Source organism: Tympanuchus pallidicinctus, unplaced genomic scaffold (genome assembly GCF_026119805.1).
Source record: "Tympanuchus pallidicinctus isolate F22 unplaced genomic scaffold, pur_lepc_1.0 scaffold14, whole genome shotgun sequence".
NCBI classification, from domain to species: Eukaryota; Metazoa; Chordata; class Aves; order Galliformes; family Phasianidae; genus Tympanuchus; species Tympanuchus pallidicinctus.
Window position 1 is genome coordinate 6,662,831 of NW_026294659.1, and position 14,656 is coordinate 6,677,486.

Sequence of the window (14,656 nt, forward strand, 5' to 3'; positions counted from 1 at the left end):
ACATGATGGAATTGTAACTATTTTTATGCTTTTATTTTTGAGGGGAAGGACTTGTACACATTTATTTTTCCTTTTGTCTATGGATGTGGACATTACCTATATGGAAATTTACAAAAAAAGTTATTAGATGGAACTTTAGTTACTAGATGGATAAACAGGTCTACAAAGCTCCAGTACATTCAAGAACAAAACTTTGACCTAAATTTTTAGGAATCTCTTTTTTTGACGAGTAATTCATTTTTCAGTGATCATATGGGAAAAACAAAAGAAAACTTTGGCAAATACCTGATAACTCCATTGTTTTAATACCACCAAACCTAATCTACAAAATAGAAAAAGACAGCTTGTACTGAAGATTAACTGCTCAGTAGAGCACTATTATCCACACAAACCTGCTCTCTGGGTTCATGCGAACTGAATTCAGAAATACATGGAGACTTCAGATGTCTAAGTGTACAGTACAACTATTATAAAGAAAACTCACTATTAAAAATGGCTCAGATCTTGCTTCTGTACAACACCACGACTGTTGGTTCAAAACTCTAGCATAACAGAATTTAGCAGCAGTTCAGTCATAGAGTTAAAACCATGGGTTAATACAATAGTGCCGAAAGAAGGTAGTAATACTTCCATTTACTATGCATATAACCACTTATAAATATGATTTTTCACATTATGTTTTTCAGAAATAAACCAAAAAACAGAGTCTTCACTGACTAGAATATCAGGTTTGGAATGCATTGTCAACATAAAAATCATCTAATTTGTTTGATAGGATCCTGCCCTCTAAAACAGCCAGTTAACCTCATATTTAAGATATTTAAGAACTCATGCAGACATACACACATTCCTCTCAATAATAATGAGGACAGTATAACTAAAGTATAACAACAGATCCTGAAGAGCACCATCTCATTATTTATTCTTCTTTCTCCTCTGAATTCTCTCGAACACCAAATACATCATTTACTCTCTTTATTAAGATTTTTGGTTCTCACAGAACAACTCTCTGAAAATTGTCCAGATACTTTCTATGGCAATTTTTATTGTTATCTCTTTTTGTTATTGTCACAGAAAATGGTGACAATGATCAGCCAAACACCTGAATAACATTTAACACCTTTGAAAGTAATGGATGAAAACTAATTCAGTTAAGCTACACAGAATAAACTTGAAACTATTCATGTAATCTCTACAAATATCAGACATGCTTAAGAAACTCTCATCTCTGTCATTTGCTCAGTTCAAGACTGTAACGTGGCAGAATAATTCATTTTTATTAGATAAAAACACTAAACTAAGCACCCACTTCAACAAAGTTTCTTTTCTGATCTGTACTTCAAGACACCACTTCAAATTCAATATATGCTGAAAGATGTCAGATAGAATCACTGTAACTGACCTTAGATCTCTCCAACAAAGCAACACTTAAGGGTGAGCAGCAGACAGATTTTTTTTTTCAGTACTATTTCGATTTTGTTGAGTAGCTGCACACTGGGGAAAAAAAAGTCTTGTTGGATAACAGACATGCCTCTGAACTGAAGCACCTGACTTACCTGCCACTGTTTCGTGAGCTCCCGAACCATCTGGGGATCTTCTAGTGTCTTTTCTTTGCGTGTAGCATCCTGCAGGACATTAGCAGTTGTTTCAGCTTCTGTAAGCCATGCGAGGAACTTTTCAAGATCCAGGTAGAATTCCTGCAACATCAGTAGGGCTGATTCCAGTGCAGCTTCACGTTCACTAACCCTGTGTAATACAAAAAGTCAAATGCAGCACACAGAGGAAGAAAACAAGCATCAAATATTAAATAAAAAATATAACAAAGACACACTGTGCATATTTCACTTATGAATCAAGATAAGTGTCTGCAGATACGTTAGTTACAGTGATATACTCATACTGTGCTTTTGGCAGGTAGAGGCTGTTCGTGTTTTCTTTTTAAATCTTTTCTTCTTAGAAGAAATAACTAAAAGCCAAGGAAATAGCTACTTCATTGTTCGAAAAAATCATACTTGAAAAATACACAATGTAAAAAAAATACCCTACTGTTTTTATAAAAGATTGTTTTCTTATTTGTCATTAGGAGTACTGTAGTGAAGCCTGTTTATTTTTAGAAAGCACAAAATAGTTCCTGGCCTCTGAACAGTGTGATGAATTTAATTATTAGTTTTTAAGGCTTGAAGTCTGTGGAAATTGCATTCAACAGCTTATGCCCTAATAACACTAAAAAGGTGCTACTATTTTCTAATTTTTAAAAATATGAATGAGATATGAATTGCAAAATATCAGTTATGTGATAAAAGAGAGTTTTTAAATGAGAAGACAAACACTCTTTGGTGAGAACCTAAGATGTAAACTGGGCAAGTAATCCAAAAGCCCCAGCAATTCTGGTGCTGTCAAATATTTTGGTGTATTTGTGTTGTATCAGCATTACTGTGGAAGGTAGGCATCCTACATGGACACACGAAGATTTTACATTAAACTTGATCTAAATAAGGATTTAGAGAAGAGAAAAAGTACAATACACTGTTCATTATTGTGAGTTTGTCACGGCTATGTCGCCACAGTATTACATGTATATTTGTACAGTATGATGACTGAGTACTTTTTGAAGCCCAAACAACACTTAGTAAAACTACATGATAATTTACTCTACTTCATGTGGAATGAATGTAATTTGATACACACCAATATTTAGTGATTAGGTGATCTGGGTATTTCTAGATGGATTTGTAATGTAGTTACAGTTGTCCAAGTAGACACTAAGATACAAGTTCATCAGATATAAAATTTATAAGGTGGCAATTCATCATAACTTTACAGATGGGACTGAGAAGTTCTTAAGTTTTAATCTCCATTTGAAATTGTGTTTTCTTGTCCTGCAGAGAGAGTAAACTCCAAGAACTAATACTATCATACTAAAAGCTACTGTATTAGCTAATGTTAGAAAATAACTTAAAAAATGAGACGAGATTTGCCAATTGTCTCTAAGAACATGTTTTTCTAACAAACATATATGTAAGATGCAACAGAAAATGTAAGCACAGAAAAATTCAGTCAGTCGAAGTACAGAAGAGGACAATCGCTTCATTTCATTTAGACAAGCAAACCACACTAACAGACAGTTTCACAATAGCTACCTCATTTCTGCCATAGTTTTCATCCTTCACGATCTTAGTCATTCTTCTCAAACATCTTATGAGAAAAGTAATTTATTCTTGGATTTTATTTTATTCAAAAACTGAGAAAGCTATTGAATGTCCCATCTCTCTTCAAGCTACAAAGTCATTCACAGATAGTTTAAAACTTAAGACACTGACTGGACTTTGATCTCAGATTCACCTGTCACCAACTACAAGAATTGTCTACGTAAGAACTGTCTTCCAGCCTGGTACAACATAGCATGTATTAGAATACGTCCCCAGGGGTCTCTTAAGATGAGAGAGAAATACAGCTTCAGAATAGTGGAAGACATCTCTTGCTCAAATTTATTTTCCATGTATATAAAGCAGGTTTGTGCTTAAGCCACTATTCACATTCGTAACAACTGCTATTAAAAAAGTCTGATCTTTTATTAAACTAAAAACATAATTTCATAGATATCATAGCTATCTACACCAAAATACATTAAATGAGAATAAACACAGAAAAGAAAAAAATACAATAAGATCTACAAAATCTTTTGCCTGGAATATGTTGACTGTAATAATGTTTAGTTCAAAAATAGCATCCCATTTGTTTAATGTACATAAACAAAAAATGTTTTATCCAGTTTTTCATAGCACAGTTCTATTCTAAGATATGCTTTATACTGCTATTCTAATTCAGTTTGAAGCATGTAATAGATAATATCAGCACATAAAGCCTTTGCAAAATCAGGCAAAACAGTTTCTTCACATTCAAGTTCTTCAAAACATTAAAGGCACGTTGTAACTTACAAGCCACCAAGCAATAGAATCAGAATCATAGAATCATTCAGGTTGGAAAAAACCTCCAAGATCGTCTAGTCCAATCATCAGCCCATCTCCACCATGCCCACTGACCCATGTCCCTCAGTGCCACTTCTCCACGTTTCTTGAACACCTCCAGGGACAGTGACTCCACCATCTACACGGGCAGCCTGTTCCAATATCTCACCACTCTTTCTGAGAATATTTTTTTCCTAATATCCAATCTGAACCTCACCTGGTGCAACTTAAAAATATTACCTCTCATCCTATCGATGTTACCTGGGAGAAGATGTGGAGAAGAGAGCAATAAATTCTCCCTGAGCATCCTCTTCTACAGAGGAAATAAACCCAGTTCCCTAAATCACTCCCCATAAGACCTATGCTCCATATCCCTCACAGTTTCATTGCCCTTCTCTGGATGTGCAACAGGGCCTCAATGTCTTTCTTGTAGTGAGAGGCCCAAAACTGAACACTGCACTCAGGGTATGGCCTCACCACTACTGAGTGTGGAGGAACAATCACCTCCCCACTTCTCCTGACTACAGTATTTCTGATACAACCCAGGATGCCATCGACTTTCTTGGCCACCAGGGCACACTGCTGGCTCATGTTCAACCGAGTATCAAACAGTACTCCCTGAGTCCTTTACTTCCATGCAGCTTTCCTGCCACTCTGCCCAAAGTCTGTAGCATTGCGTGGTTATTATTGTGACCAAAAGGCAGGTGTTGGCAATTGGTCTTGTTGAACTTCATCCCATTGGCCTCAGTCCAGCTATCCAGCCTAACCAGATCCCTCTGTAGGGCTTTCCTACCCTCAGGCAGATCGACCTTTTCTCCCAACTTGGTGTCATCTGCAAGCTTACTCAGGGTGCACTCAACCCCCTTGTTCAGGTCATCAATAAAGATATTGAAGAGGACAAGCTCTAGCACCAACCCCTGGGGAACACCACTCATGACCATTTGTCAGCTGGATTTAACTCCATTCACCACCATTCTCTGGGCCCGGCCATTCAGCCAGTTCTTTAGCCAGCAAAGACTACACTCATCTAAGCCACACACTGCCAGCTTCTCCAGAAGAATACTGTGAGAGGTAGAGTCAAAAGCTTTGCTGAAGTCTAGGTAGAATATGTTAACAGCCATTCACTCATCCACCAGGCAGGTCACCAAGTCATAGAAAGAGATGAGATTGGTCAAGCAGGACTTGCCTTTCATAAACCTATGCTGGCTGGGTCTGTTCCTTTGGCTGTCACAGAGGTACTGCATTATCATAGTCAAATGATCTGCTATATGATCTTCCCCAGTACTGAGGTCAGGCTAACAGGTCTGTAGTTTCTTGGACCTTCCCTCTGATCCATCTTATAGACATTAGCAAGTCTAACTCTAGTAACAATATCCTGCAAATACACAGTGAGGAGTTAAGGGAAAAAAAAAAATGGAGGGGTGGGGAGTAGGGAAGAGTATCTCAGGACTTGAAGTTTCTCCATACATAAGAACACAAGCACAGATACAAAAAACTAGATAGAAAGGAAGAATTATTAGAAGTATTACTCAAAATCAGGATTTATTTTTTTAAAGAAACAGACTACATTACAAAATACAGCAATTTACTGATCTGAGTAAAGAAGGTTTTAATTATGAAGTACTAGTACTTCTATGATACACAGAAATCTTACAGCCCATCTTACTCTCAGACTACAAGTGTCTTCTGCTTATCTACAAACTTCCTAATACACTCACCAGAAAATATTTAGTACTTTGCTTTTTAAATTTTGCTAAGCCTAGCATTCACCTACATTCATAACTTTACAGTGTATCAATAAGCTTCATTCTATTTGGCATTCCAATTACTTCAAAATTATGAGTTTAGAATACAGAAAAGGTCTAAAAATAAAGAATAAAGATGAATATAAAATCCAGCATGTGGTAAGGTGCCACATAAAATTATAGCAGAGACTTAAATACATATATTGAACAGGAAATTATTCACAAAAGCAAAATAAAGCTGTTTTCTTGTTACTTTGTAACATCAAAATATGTTTAATTTTGTAGTGATTGCTAACTGTAAGAATAGAACAAGAAGCAGAGCGACTCAATGGTAGAAAGACTACAAAATACTGCTGCAATACTGTAAGATGTTCAAGGAATAATGATTTTTAACCAGATGATCCTTCTTTTCTCTGTTCTACTGCAATACAAAAATATCATATCCCTGGGAGAAATACTGATGGTGGAATTCATCTTATTTTGATCTAGACATTCAGAAGACAGGCAACAACACTCCCCCTGCAAAACACAGAGGCAAGCATTTCTGGAATTTAATTCCTCCTCCTCCCTCTCTCTCTCTCTACAGATCTGTTGAACTAGATTCAAGGTCAATTTTTTTTTCTCTTGACTCCGTTGCTAGGTTACATGACTAACTTACATATTATGAAGCTTAAAATTTACACAATTAAAGAAAGTTGAGATAGTTCACAGTCTAGTCTGGGGACCAATTTTTAAGACCAAGTGACATCAGTGATAGAGAACTGACCAATTCTGATTATCACACATTTTGTTAAACAGAAATCATGGTGCTCTTTTCAAATGTATTGGCTGAAAGTTTCAAACAGGAATAAAGTGAAAGCATCTCAGATGAAGTAAGTCACACAAAATGTGCAAGTGTGCACCTCTGTATTCACAGAAAAAGGTTAGCAAAGATTGAAAAAAATAGCAGCCTCCACTGCAAGACACTGGTAGAACAGGAAGAACTTTTAGAGCTTGTACTTTGAAATACAGCTGTTTACAAGTGCTTGAGAAGATAAAAAAGTTAAAAATGAAGTTATCTGCAGTCTGTATGATATTTAAGTCTGTAAGCAAGTTACTGTATTTTTAACTAAATTCACTAAAAGTTAACTAAGTTAATTAAAATTGACATTATCTGTACTGTGTTACACAAAATCACATAATCATAGCAGGTTCCTTACAGGAGGTTGAGCAGGAGAGTGTCCTTGTGGGTTCTGAGTATCTCCAGAGAAGGAGACTCCATGACCTCTAGTTTGGGCAGCCCATTCCAGTACTCTGTCACCCTTAACATAAAGAAGTCCTACAATACTTGAAATGAATCATTTACATTCTTTGAAGATCTGTCTATTTGAGTTTGTAATGCTTATTTACCTTACAACATATGTGTCAAGAGTCAGTGCTTAATGTTTTCAGATGCTCAGTTAAAAGGAAACTGTTAAGTGCAGTGCATTATGCCCAATATACACTAGACTGTGTACTGTAGAGAACGCATACAGAAACATCTTGAAGAAGAGTGAGCACAGAAATATTTATAAAGGACTAACAGAAATGTATGTTCCGCAGGTGTTTCTTTAAAGGTGATAGAGTGGAGAAATACAGCATCATTCAACCTTCAACAGATCACTAAATCACACTTCCATCTGCAGGCTGTGGTGATCTACTGTTATTGCACTGTGTTGTAAAATAAAACAACCTGGACTACAGGCTGGCAAAACATCAGTAAAAGGTTTACTTCTGCTCTTCATGTGCCTTGGTGTAGAACTGTATTTTCTCCTTTTTGACATTACTATTCTACACAGTAAAAGAAAAAACAAAACAAAACAAAACAAAAAACCCCTGCTACCTCAATTTTCTTTTTTTGGGGCCAGCTATCAGAGGACAATTTGAGTTACATACGTCTGCCTAGTAATGATGGAAATAGTTTACACTTCTTCCATGAGGATCGTAGCACTTCTGCTTCTTTCTGACAAAGAAGCAACTGCAAAACTTTATGGTAAGATTTAATTTTTCTTACAAAATACAGTTAAGCTCTTACTACTAACTTTTCTTCAACTGCTTTAACTTGAACTGATAATGAAGCAATCACAAAGAGGTAGGATAATTTAACCTCTGGCAGAGTGGAAGCAGTAAGAGATGTCACAGATATGAAGAGAAAATGACTACCAATTTTCAATTCAGAAATGTAACATGAAATCCTAAAAATAACTCATCTTTGATAGCATTTTAAAACACAAATTCAAAATAAACCCTATGAAGTTATTTTTGGACTTCTGCTTAGAGAAATTTCCTTCCAGAACATAGCAATTTATATTTTATAGTGACAATTAAAGTTATTATATGTTAATACATGATTGATTATCAAATTAACTCTGGAATGCCTCTGGAAACTCTTTTCAGAACACTCTGAAAACCATTCTCTAATTCATGATCTGAAATAGTTATTCCAAGCTAGCAGAATGACTTCTTATAATATTATCTGTATATAACTCCATCTTTGAAATGACTTCTGTGTAGCAAAGACAAGAAAGCTGCAAAGTGCTCCTAAGGACAGAGCTACAAAACCAGCATCTGAATTTCTCCAGAGAACAGAGTTCAGATGTAGCTGACTCTTAACCAGAGGCTCTTGGTTCTCACTGTTCTGGGTAAGGAACTAGGAAAGCTTTGATGTAATGCTACAGAATTTTGAACTTGAAAGATTGTCTCTCAGGTTTTTTCTATTATTTTGTGCTTTTGTCCTTCCGTGTAAAGACTAAGGGACAAGCCTGATGAAAATTCAACTTCTAAAAAGACAAAAGTAGCCTTCTAGACATCTCTGTCTGATCTTTATCCCTGACAATACTTCCATGAAGACAGCTGAGTTGGAGAACTGAAGAGGAGGAAAGATGTTGTATCACTGAAGGAAAGATTTTTGAATGAACAAGAAAAAAATGCCCTTCTTGGGACCTCAGGAGAAAGATCAGGCACCATTGCACTGATTCAGCCATCTGAAAAAGATTCCCACCACTGCCTGGGTACTTTCTGTACACATTTATTCACTCACATTTATGTTTTGACATTTTGATCCAGTGATCTACTGGGATGTAGGAAGGAAAACCTAGAAAACTACTTAGATGTTCTGCTGAGCAAGATGCAATTGTTCTTTTTCTTGGTTTGCTTGTTTTTTTTTTTTTTTGTTTTTTTTTTTCCCCAGAATGTTTTTCTATTGTAAAACTGCAGAACTTGAAAATACATTATAATAACACATTTCTGGTGTTTATGTACTTAAGAAAATGAATGTAGCAATAAACAGAAACTATTTCAGAAAAACAGATGGACTATGTATTTTAATATTGTTCATTGGCTGGCTTGTTCCTATTCTTATCACAGTTCTCTTAAAAACTTTCTCTTTGTGAGTCCAACAAAAATAATTTAAATAAATAGCGTTTTCCTTTGAACTCATCTCTTTGATATTGAAGACACTAAAGCAATTGAAAAGCATATATTTGAATTTAGACTGTTTTTTTAATTTTCTTTATCAAAGCACCATTGATATTTAATGAGAAACAAGGAAGAAGGGAGGAAAGTTATATGTATCCACGATGTTTCAGATCAACATTGGATATTAATCCACCATGTCTTCTGCACCATTATTTATCACACTGAGAACGGTTTCAAAAAGCAAAGGAAATACTGCATAGCAGAGCACAAAATCACATATGTACTTTAAATAACTTCTTTTCAAACAAGCATCTGCTGATATCAGTGCAGACGACCTATGATATCACAGAGGAAAACTCATCATTGGCCTTTTGAAACTGAACAGATCATCTGAATTCCTTTAAAAACTCATTTAAGGTTATGTTTTATGTTATTGTAAGCAGTTCATGTTTACTTGGGATTTCTTATCCATTAATAAATTTTTAAGTAAAACAAATCATTTTCCAGCGAGGAAATGTTAAAAATTACTAAGTTAAAGAAAAGGGAATAAAAATAGCACACAACTGTCACAGTCGACACACAAACTATCATTAAAGATGACTTGTAGGAACAGAGTAATGTTCAAACAACATATATATATATATATATATATACACACATATATATATTTAATAGCCCTTAGTCTGAACTTTAAATACTTTATTTCCCCAAAACTAAATTATTTGAACTCACAGAATGATTACAGTCTAATTTTCTGTATGATTTGAGTAATGTTCCAAGAAAACATGGGAGATAGGATTTAATAATTCCAGTATTCCCATTAAATATAGAAGTCAGAGAATGAAGAAATCCTAAAATCCAAACCAGACAGACAGAAATGGTCTGTTATTCTAACAGAAGAAGGAAAGAAGTTATTGTTCTCATCAGGTCCTCTTTACACTTCACAGTCTATGATTCTGTGAATTATGTTTTTCCTTGGATCCCAAAACATTTCATTTTTTGAGATTCCAACACAGTCAACATTGCCATGTCACATAAAGCATATTAATTACTCAGATATAATTTGTTAAGATACAATCTTGGCTTTCTAAGACATTGAAATGCAATTAAACCTGATGATGAAAATAATTGAGTTCTAAAGGCACTGGTTTTCGTACTCTTAATTACTGTAGAAAACTCAATTTAATAAGACTATAAAAAGCACTGATGGCATTACATGAAATCAATTAGGACTCACAAAGGATACTATTAAACTGTTAGTGCAGATTTCATTTAAAACTGCAACCTTTGAGGGTTGAGGTTTGTGGCCCAGCAGAATAGCGATTTGCTGCTGTTCAAGAGAAATAAGCCCCAGTTTCTAGACTGGAAAGCTTCCCTGGCAGCACTTACAGTTCTAATTGCATCATCATGTTAAGTGGCAGTAAAACTAAATAAACACCTATGTAACACATCGTTTTTCCTTTCCTAAAACCTGGATATGAAACAGTACTCACATCACACAAAGATACTATGAGATAGACTCGAAATATCTGAAAAATACTGATATCTGCTGTATCAGTGTATTTTAACACACATAGAACTACTAAAAACAGAAATAAAAAAAAGATGTCAGTCATTGTCCAGCAAAGTGATATTTAAGTCAGAAGAAGTGATAACCAAATCTGGATAGCATCCATATAAGACAGAGAAAGGGTAGATTACCTACTGTTTCTTATCTTGATAATCTAATACCATAATATTAGTTGTAAAAAATCACTGTATCTTGTATATGTAATTACTATTTACTATTCAGGTTTCAGATTCCTTCAGAAATCTGAAATTGAATAAGTTCCCCACAGTAAGGAATTAGTGGGATTGAAATAGTCCTGCTGCAGAAACACTGTAATACAAAAGGAAATACAACTGAAGATAATATGAAAATGCAGAGTAATACTTAACGATCATTAAGGAATATCTACAGAACTTGGAAGAAAACAGAGAACTAGTTTTATATATATATGTTTATATATATATCACATATATATATAAAATGTTAGTTAATTAAAAAAAAAATAGATATTATGAAATTCCAGAGCCAAATTCAGTGAGTTCAGGAAACATTCACTCAGTTCAGCAGAACTCAGTAAGTGTTTGATATAAAAACCTTTCAGAGAAAATCCTAACTTCACTGAGGAAACTTCAAATGGAATGGGACATTTTGTGGTAGTTCTACCATTACTACCTTAACTGTTTTTTTCAGATAAATTTCAAAAGGTAAAAATTCTTAGCAGACAAATTCATCAAAGAGCAATTCTGGACATTTTAGACAGGCTTACATGCACCAGAACACTAAGTTTGGGAGCGAGGAGATCTGACTATTTGTGTATGAAACACCATGGCACAAGTGGATATACATAAGATTTTGCATGCTCCTATGCAATTCTGACCCTATTCCAAATGCAACTCTTAAACAGCACAATATTTGTGACGCTTTCTTCCAGTTCAAAAAGCTTTTAAATAATCATTAGTTGATTGATTAGTTGAAAATACGCCTGTTTTGGCTTGTAATTCATCTTTTTGGAATCACTCATATAAGAGTCAATTTTACATTCCAAATAAGTTATCCAAGGCTTAGGGAGATCTATCTTATTTTCCTAACATAGTTACACCTGTTCTCAAATTTGTTCATAGAAATGGTTTCATAATTCTATTTTCAACTCATTGAATGAAACCGATGAAGTAGACCATAACGTCTTTTAAGGAAGCATAGCTTTATATTTCTGCTATTTAACTAACAGATAAATTCAAAACAGTCTTGTATATTATATGCATCAATGAACATTGAACTAGCTTGTATGTGAGATGACATTTCAAAATATCAGGGTTCTTGAAGCCTATTTTCTTTGTAGAAGGAACTTAGCTCACCTTTAGTAATAATTCCTTTCCACCTAGCTGCTATTTCTAAATAGAAAGCCTAACTCTTGTCAGCTCAAAGCCCCCAGAAGTGATTTTATTTGACACAATAATCATCATCGAATCTTAAGATCAAAATCTGTTTGGCAGTCTTCGTTTCAGTTCGGCTTTCCCAGTTAGCTTAAAAATTTTAGTCCAGATCATCTTCCAAAAAATATGTTCACATTTACAGTTTTTCAAAGGTGAAATGGCATGGCAATACATTCTAAAATACTAATTTGATAATCATTTTATGTAACCATCTCTAGTAAATGAGATTTTAAAAAAAAACAAGTAGCATACATTGAAATGATCCTGCAAAAAATAGATCCCATTCATTACATGGATATGAAAAGCCTCAAGAAATATCAAGAGTTAACTATGGATATTTTTCCAGATGGATAATTTTGAAAAGAAAAGTTCAAAAGAATTCCAGCCTCTCTCTGCACTATCTATTCATTAGAAAGATAATAGCATAGCTTTTAACTATGGTATAGTTAAAAAAAAAAGAAAGTAACTTTTGATTCTGAGACAAATGAGTAGTAGAGAACATTTTAAGAAGTTAATAGAGAAACAGTCACATATTTGGTCACAGAAACAGAGAACAGTTCTTGTAAGTCCCTTTCTGGTGTTCAGGTGCCTCTGGATGACTGAATGATCCTATGGCATAACAGCCACTCCTCCCAGTTGCGTCATCTGCAAACATGTAGAGGGTACGTTCTGTCTCTTCCATCAAAACACTAAGGAAGATGTTAAATGCTAATCTACGATCAGATCTTGCATAGATCTTAGAGGTACTCCACTAAGGGGGCCTCCAACAAGTGTTCACGACACCAATCACCACCTTCTCTGGGCCTGGCCATTCAGACAGTTTACACAAAATCACAGGGATTGGAAGGGACATCAAGAGATCATTGAGTTCAACTTTCCTGCTAAAACAGGACCCTTACAGTAGGTTGCACGGATAGGCATCCAGATGGGTCTTGAATATCACAGAAGGCAACTCTATAACCTCTCTGGGCTACCTATTCCAGTGCTTTGTCACTCTTACTGTAAAGAACTTCTTCTGCATGTTTGAATTTCCTACATACAAGCTTTAGGCTATTTCTTCTTGTCTTATCACTACACACCACTGAAAAGAACATGGCCTCATCCATTTCTCATTTGACTCATCTCAACTGCATACAGTTCTGGGCTCCCCAGTACAAAAAAGACAGGGATCTCTTGGAAAGAGTCCAGCAGAGGGCCACAAAGATGGTGAAGGGCCTGGAGCATCTCTCTTATGAAGAAAGGCTGAGTGAACTGGGTCTGTTCAGCCTTGAGAAAAGGAGACTGAGAGGGGACCTGATCCAGGTCTATAAATATCTAAGGTGTGGGGGGCAGAATGGCGAGGACAGACTCTTTTCAGTGGTGAGTGGAGACAGGACAAGGGGAAACGGCTGGAAACTGCAGCATAGGAAGTTCTGCACCAATGTGCGCAAGAACTTCTTTACAGTGAGGTGACGGAGCACTGGAACAGGCTGCCCAGGGAGGTGGTGGAGTCTCCTTCTCTGGAGATGTTCAAGACCTGCCTGGATGCCTACCTGTGCGACCTGCTGTAGGGAACCTGCTTTGGCAGGGGGGTTGGACTCGATGATCTCTGGAGGTCCCTTCCAACCCCTGCAATTCTGTGATTCTGTGATTTGCCTCCCACTTCCCTTTGGATATTTATAACATTCATCAGACCCCCCCTCAGTCTTCTTTTGTCCAGGCTGAACAGATCCAGGTTACTCAGCCTTTCCTCACATGGGAGATGCTTCAGGCCCTTCAGTCCACTTCACTGTTCATATTGATATTTTTTTTTTAACATCCTAGCACTACAAATGATTCCTAGAAATCAGATTAGAAGAGGTATGTCAACAATTAACAGGAAGAAAATTAAAGTAAAACATTAAAAATCAGAAACAGGTTCTCTCAACATAATCATGAGAAAGTAAACTAAGTTTTTATTATTCTTTATTATTATTAAGCTTATCCTCAAGTAAACTCTAGAGAGAGCTGCCTTGTATTGCAATTAATAAAAACAAAGTTCAACCGATATTAATACATTCATTAGTTATGCACAGGTGAACCACAGAGAACTTGTTAACCTTCCTATTCAAAATGCAAACAAATAGATGTATAAAATGCATTACTGATTAAAGAAAACAACAGCTTGTAGCATTACTTAATCTATTCCATTCTGCCTTTGCAGTCAGGTATGTGTGCAAGACAGCATACAAATAAGCCATAAAATTGTTCTTCACTATTAAAATAGACCATCAAAAATTCCATGTTTGAAAACAGCCATGGATCTCTAACTTTTCATACTTTACTGAATTACACACTGTACAACCTTATTTTATCTACAGGTTAAAAATACTAAGTGTTTAAGAAAATACATATTTTCAAACGTGGCATTACCATGACACGTTGTTTTTATGGATTTTTAATATGTTTATATGGCATTTTGATTTATTGGAGTAATTCATATAGTTCTTTCTCGACTATGCATACCTTTGATCTAAAATGAAGTCCTGTTATCTGTTATCCAATACC

At 35.4% G+C, this 14,656-nt stretch overlaps 1 protein-coding gene across 17 annotated transcripts in view; it reads right to left on the minus strand.

Annotated features, from left to right (window-relative positions):
• Nucleotides 1-14,656, minus strand: part of DMD (dystrophin) — a 1,043,395-nt gene that overhangs the window by 238,527 nt on the left and 790,212 nt on the right. For all 17 annotated transcript variants that reach the window (XM_052674157.1, XM_052674152.1, XM_052674148.1 and 14 more), the window contains one exon: nucleotides 1,557-1,746. In XM_052674157.1, the coding sequence (XP_052530117.1) occupies nucleotides 1,557-1,746 (190 nt within the window). The remainder of the gene's footprint in view (nucleotides 1-1,556; nucleotides 1,747-14,656) is intronic.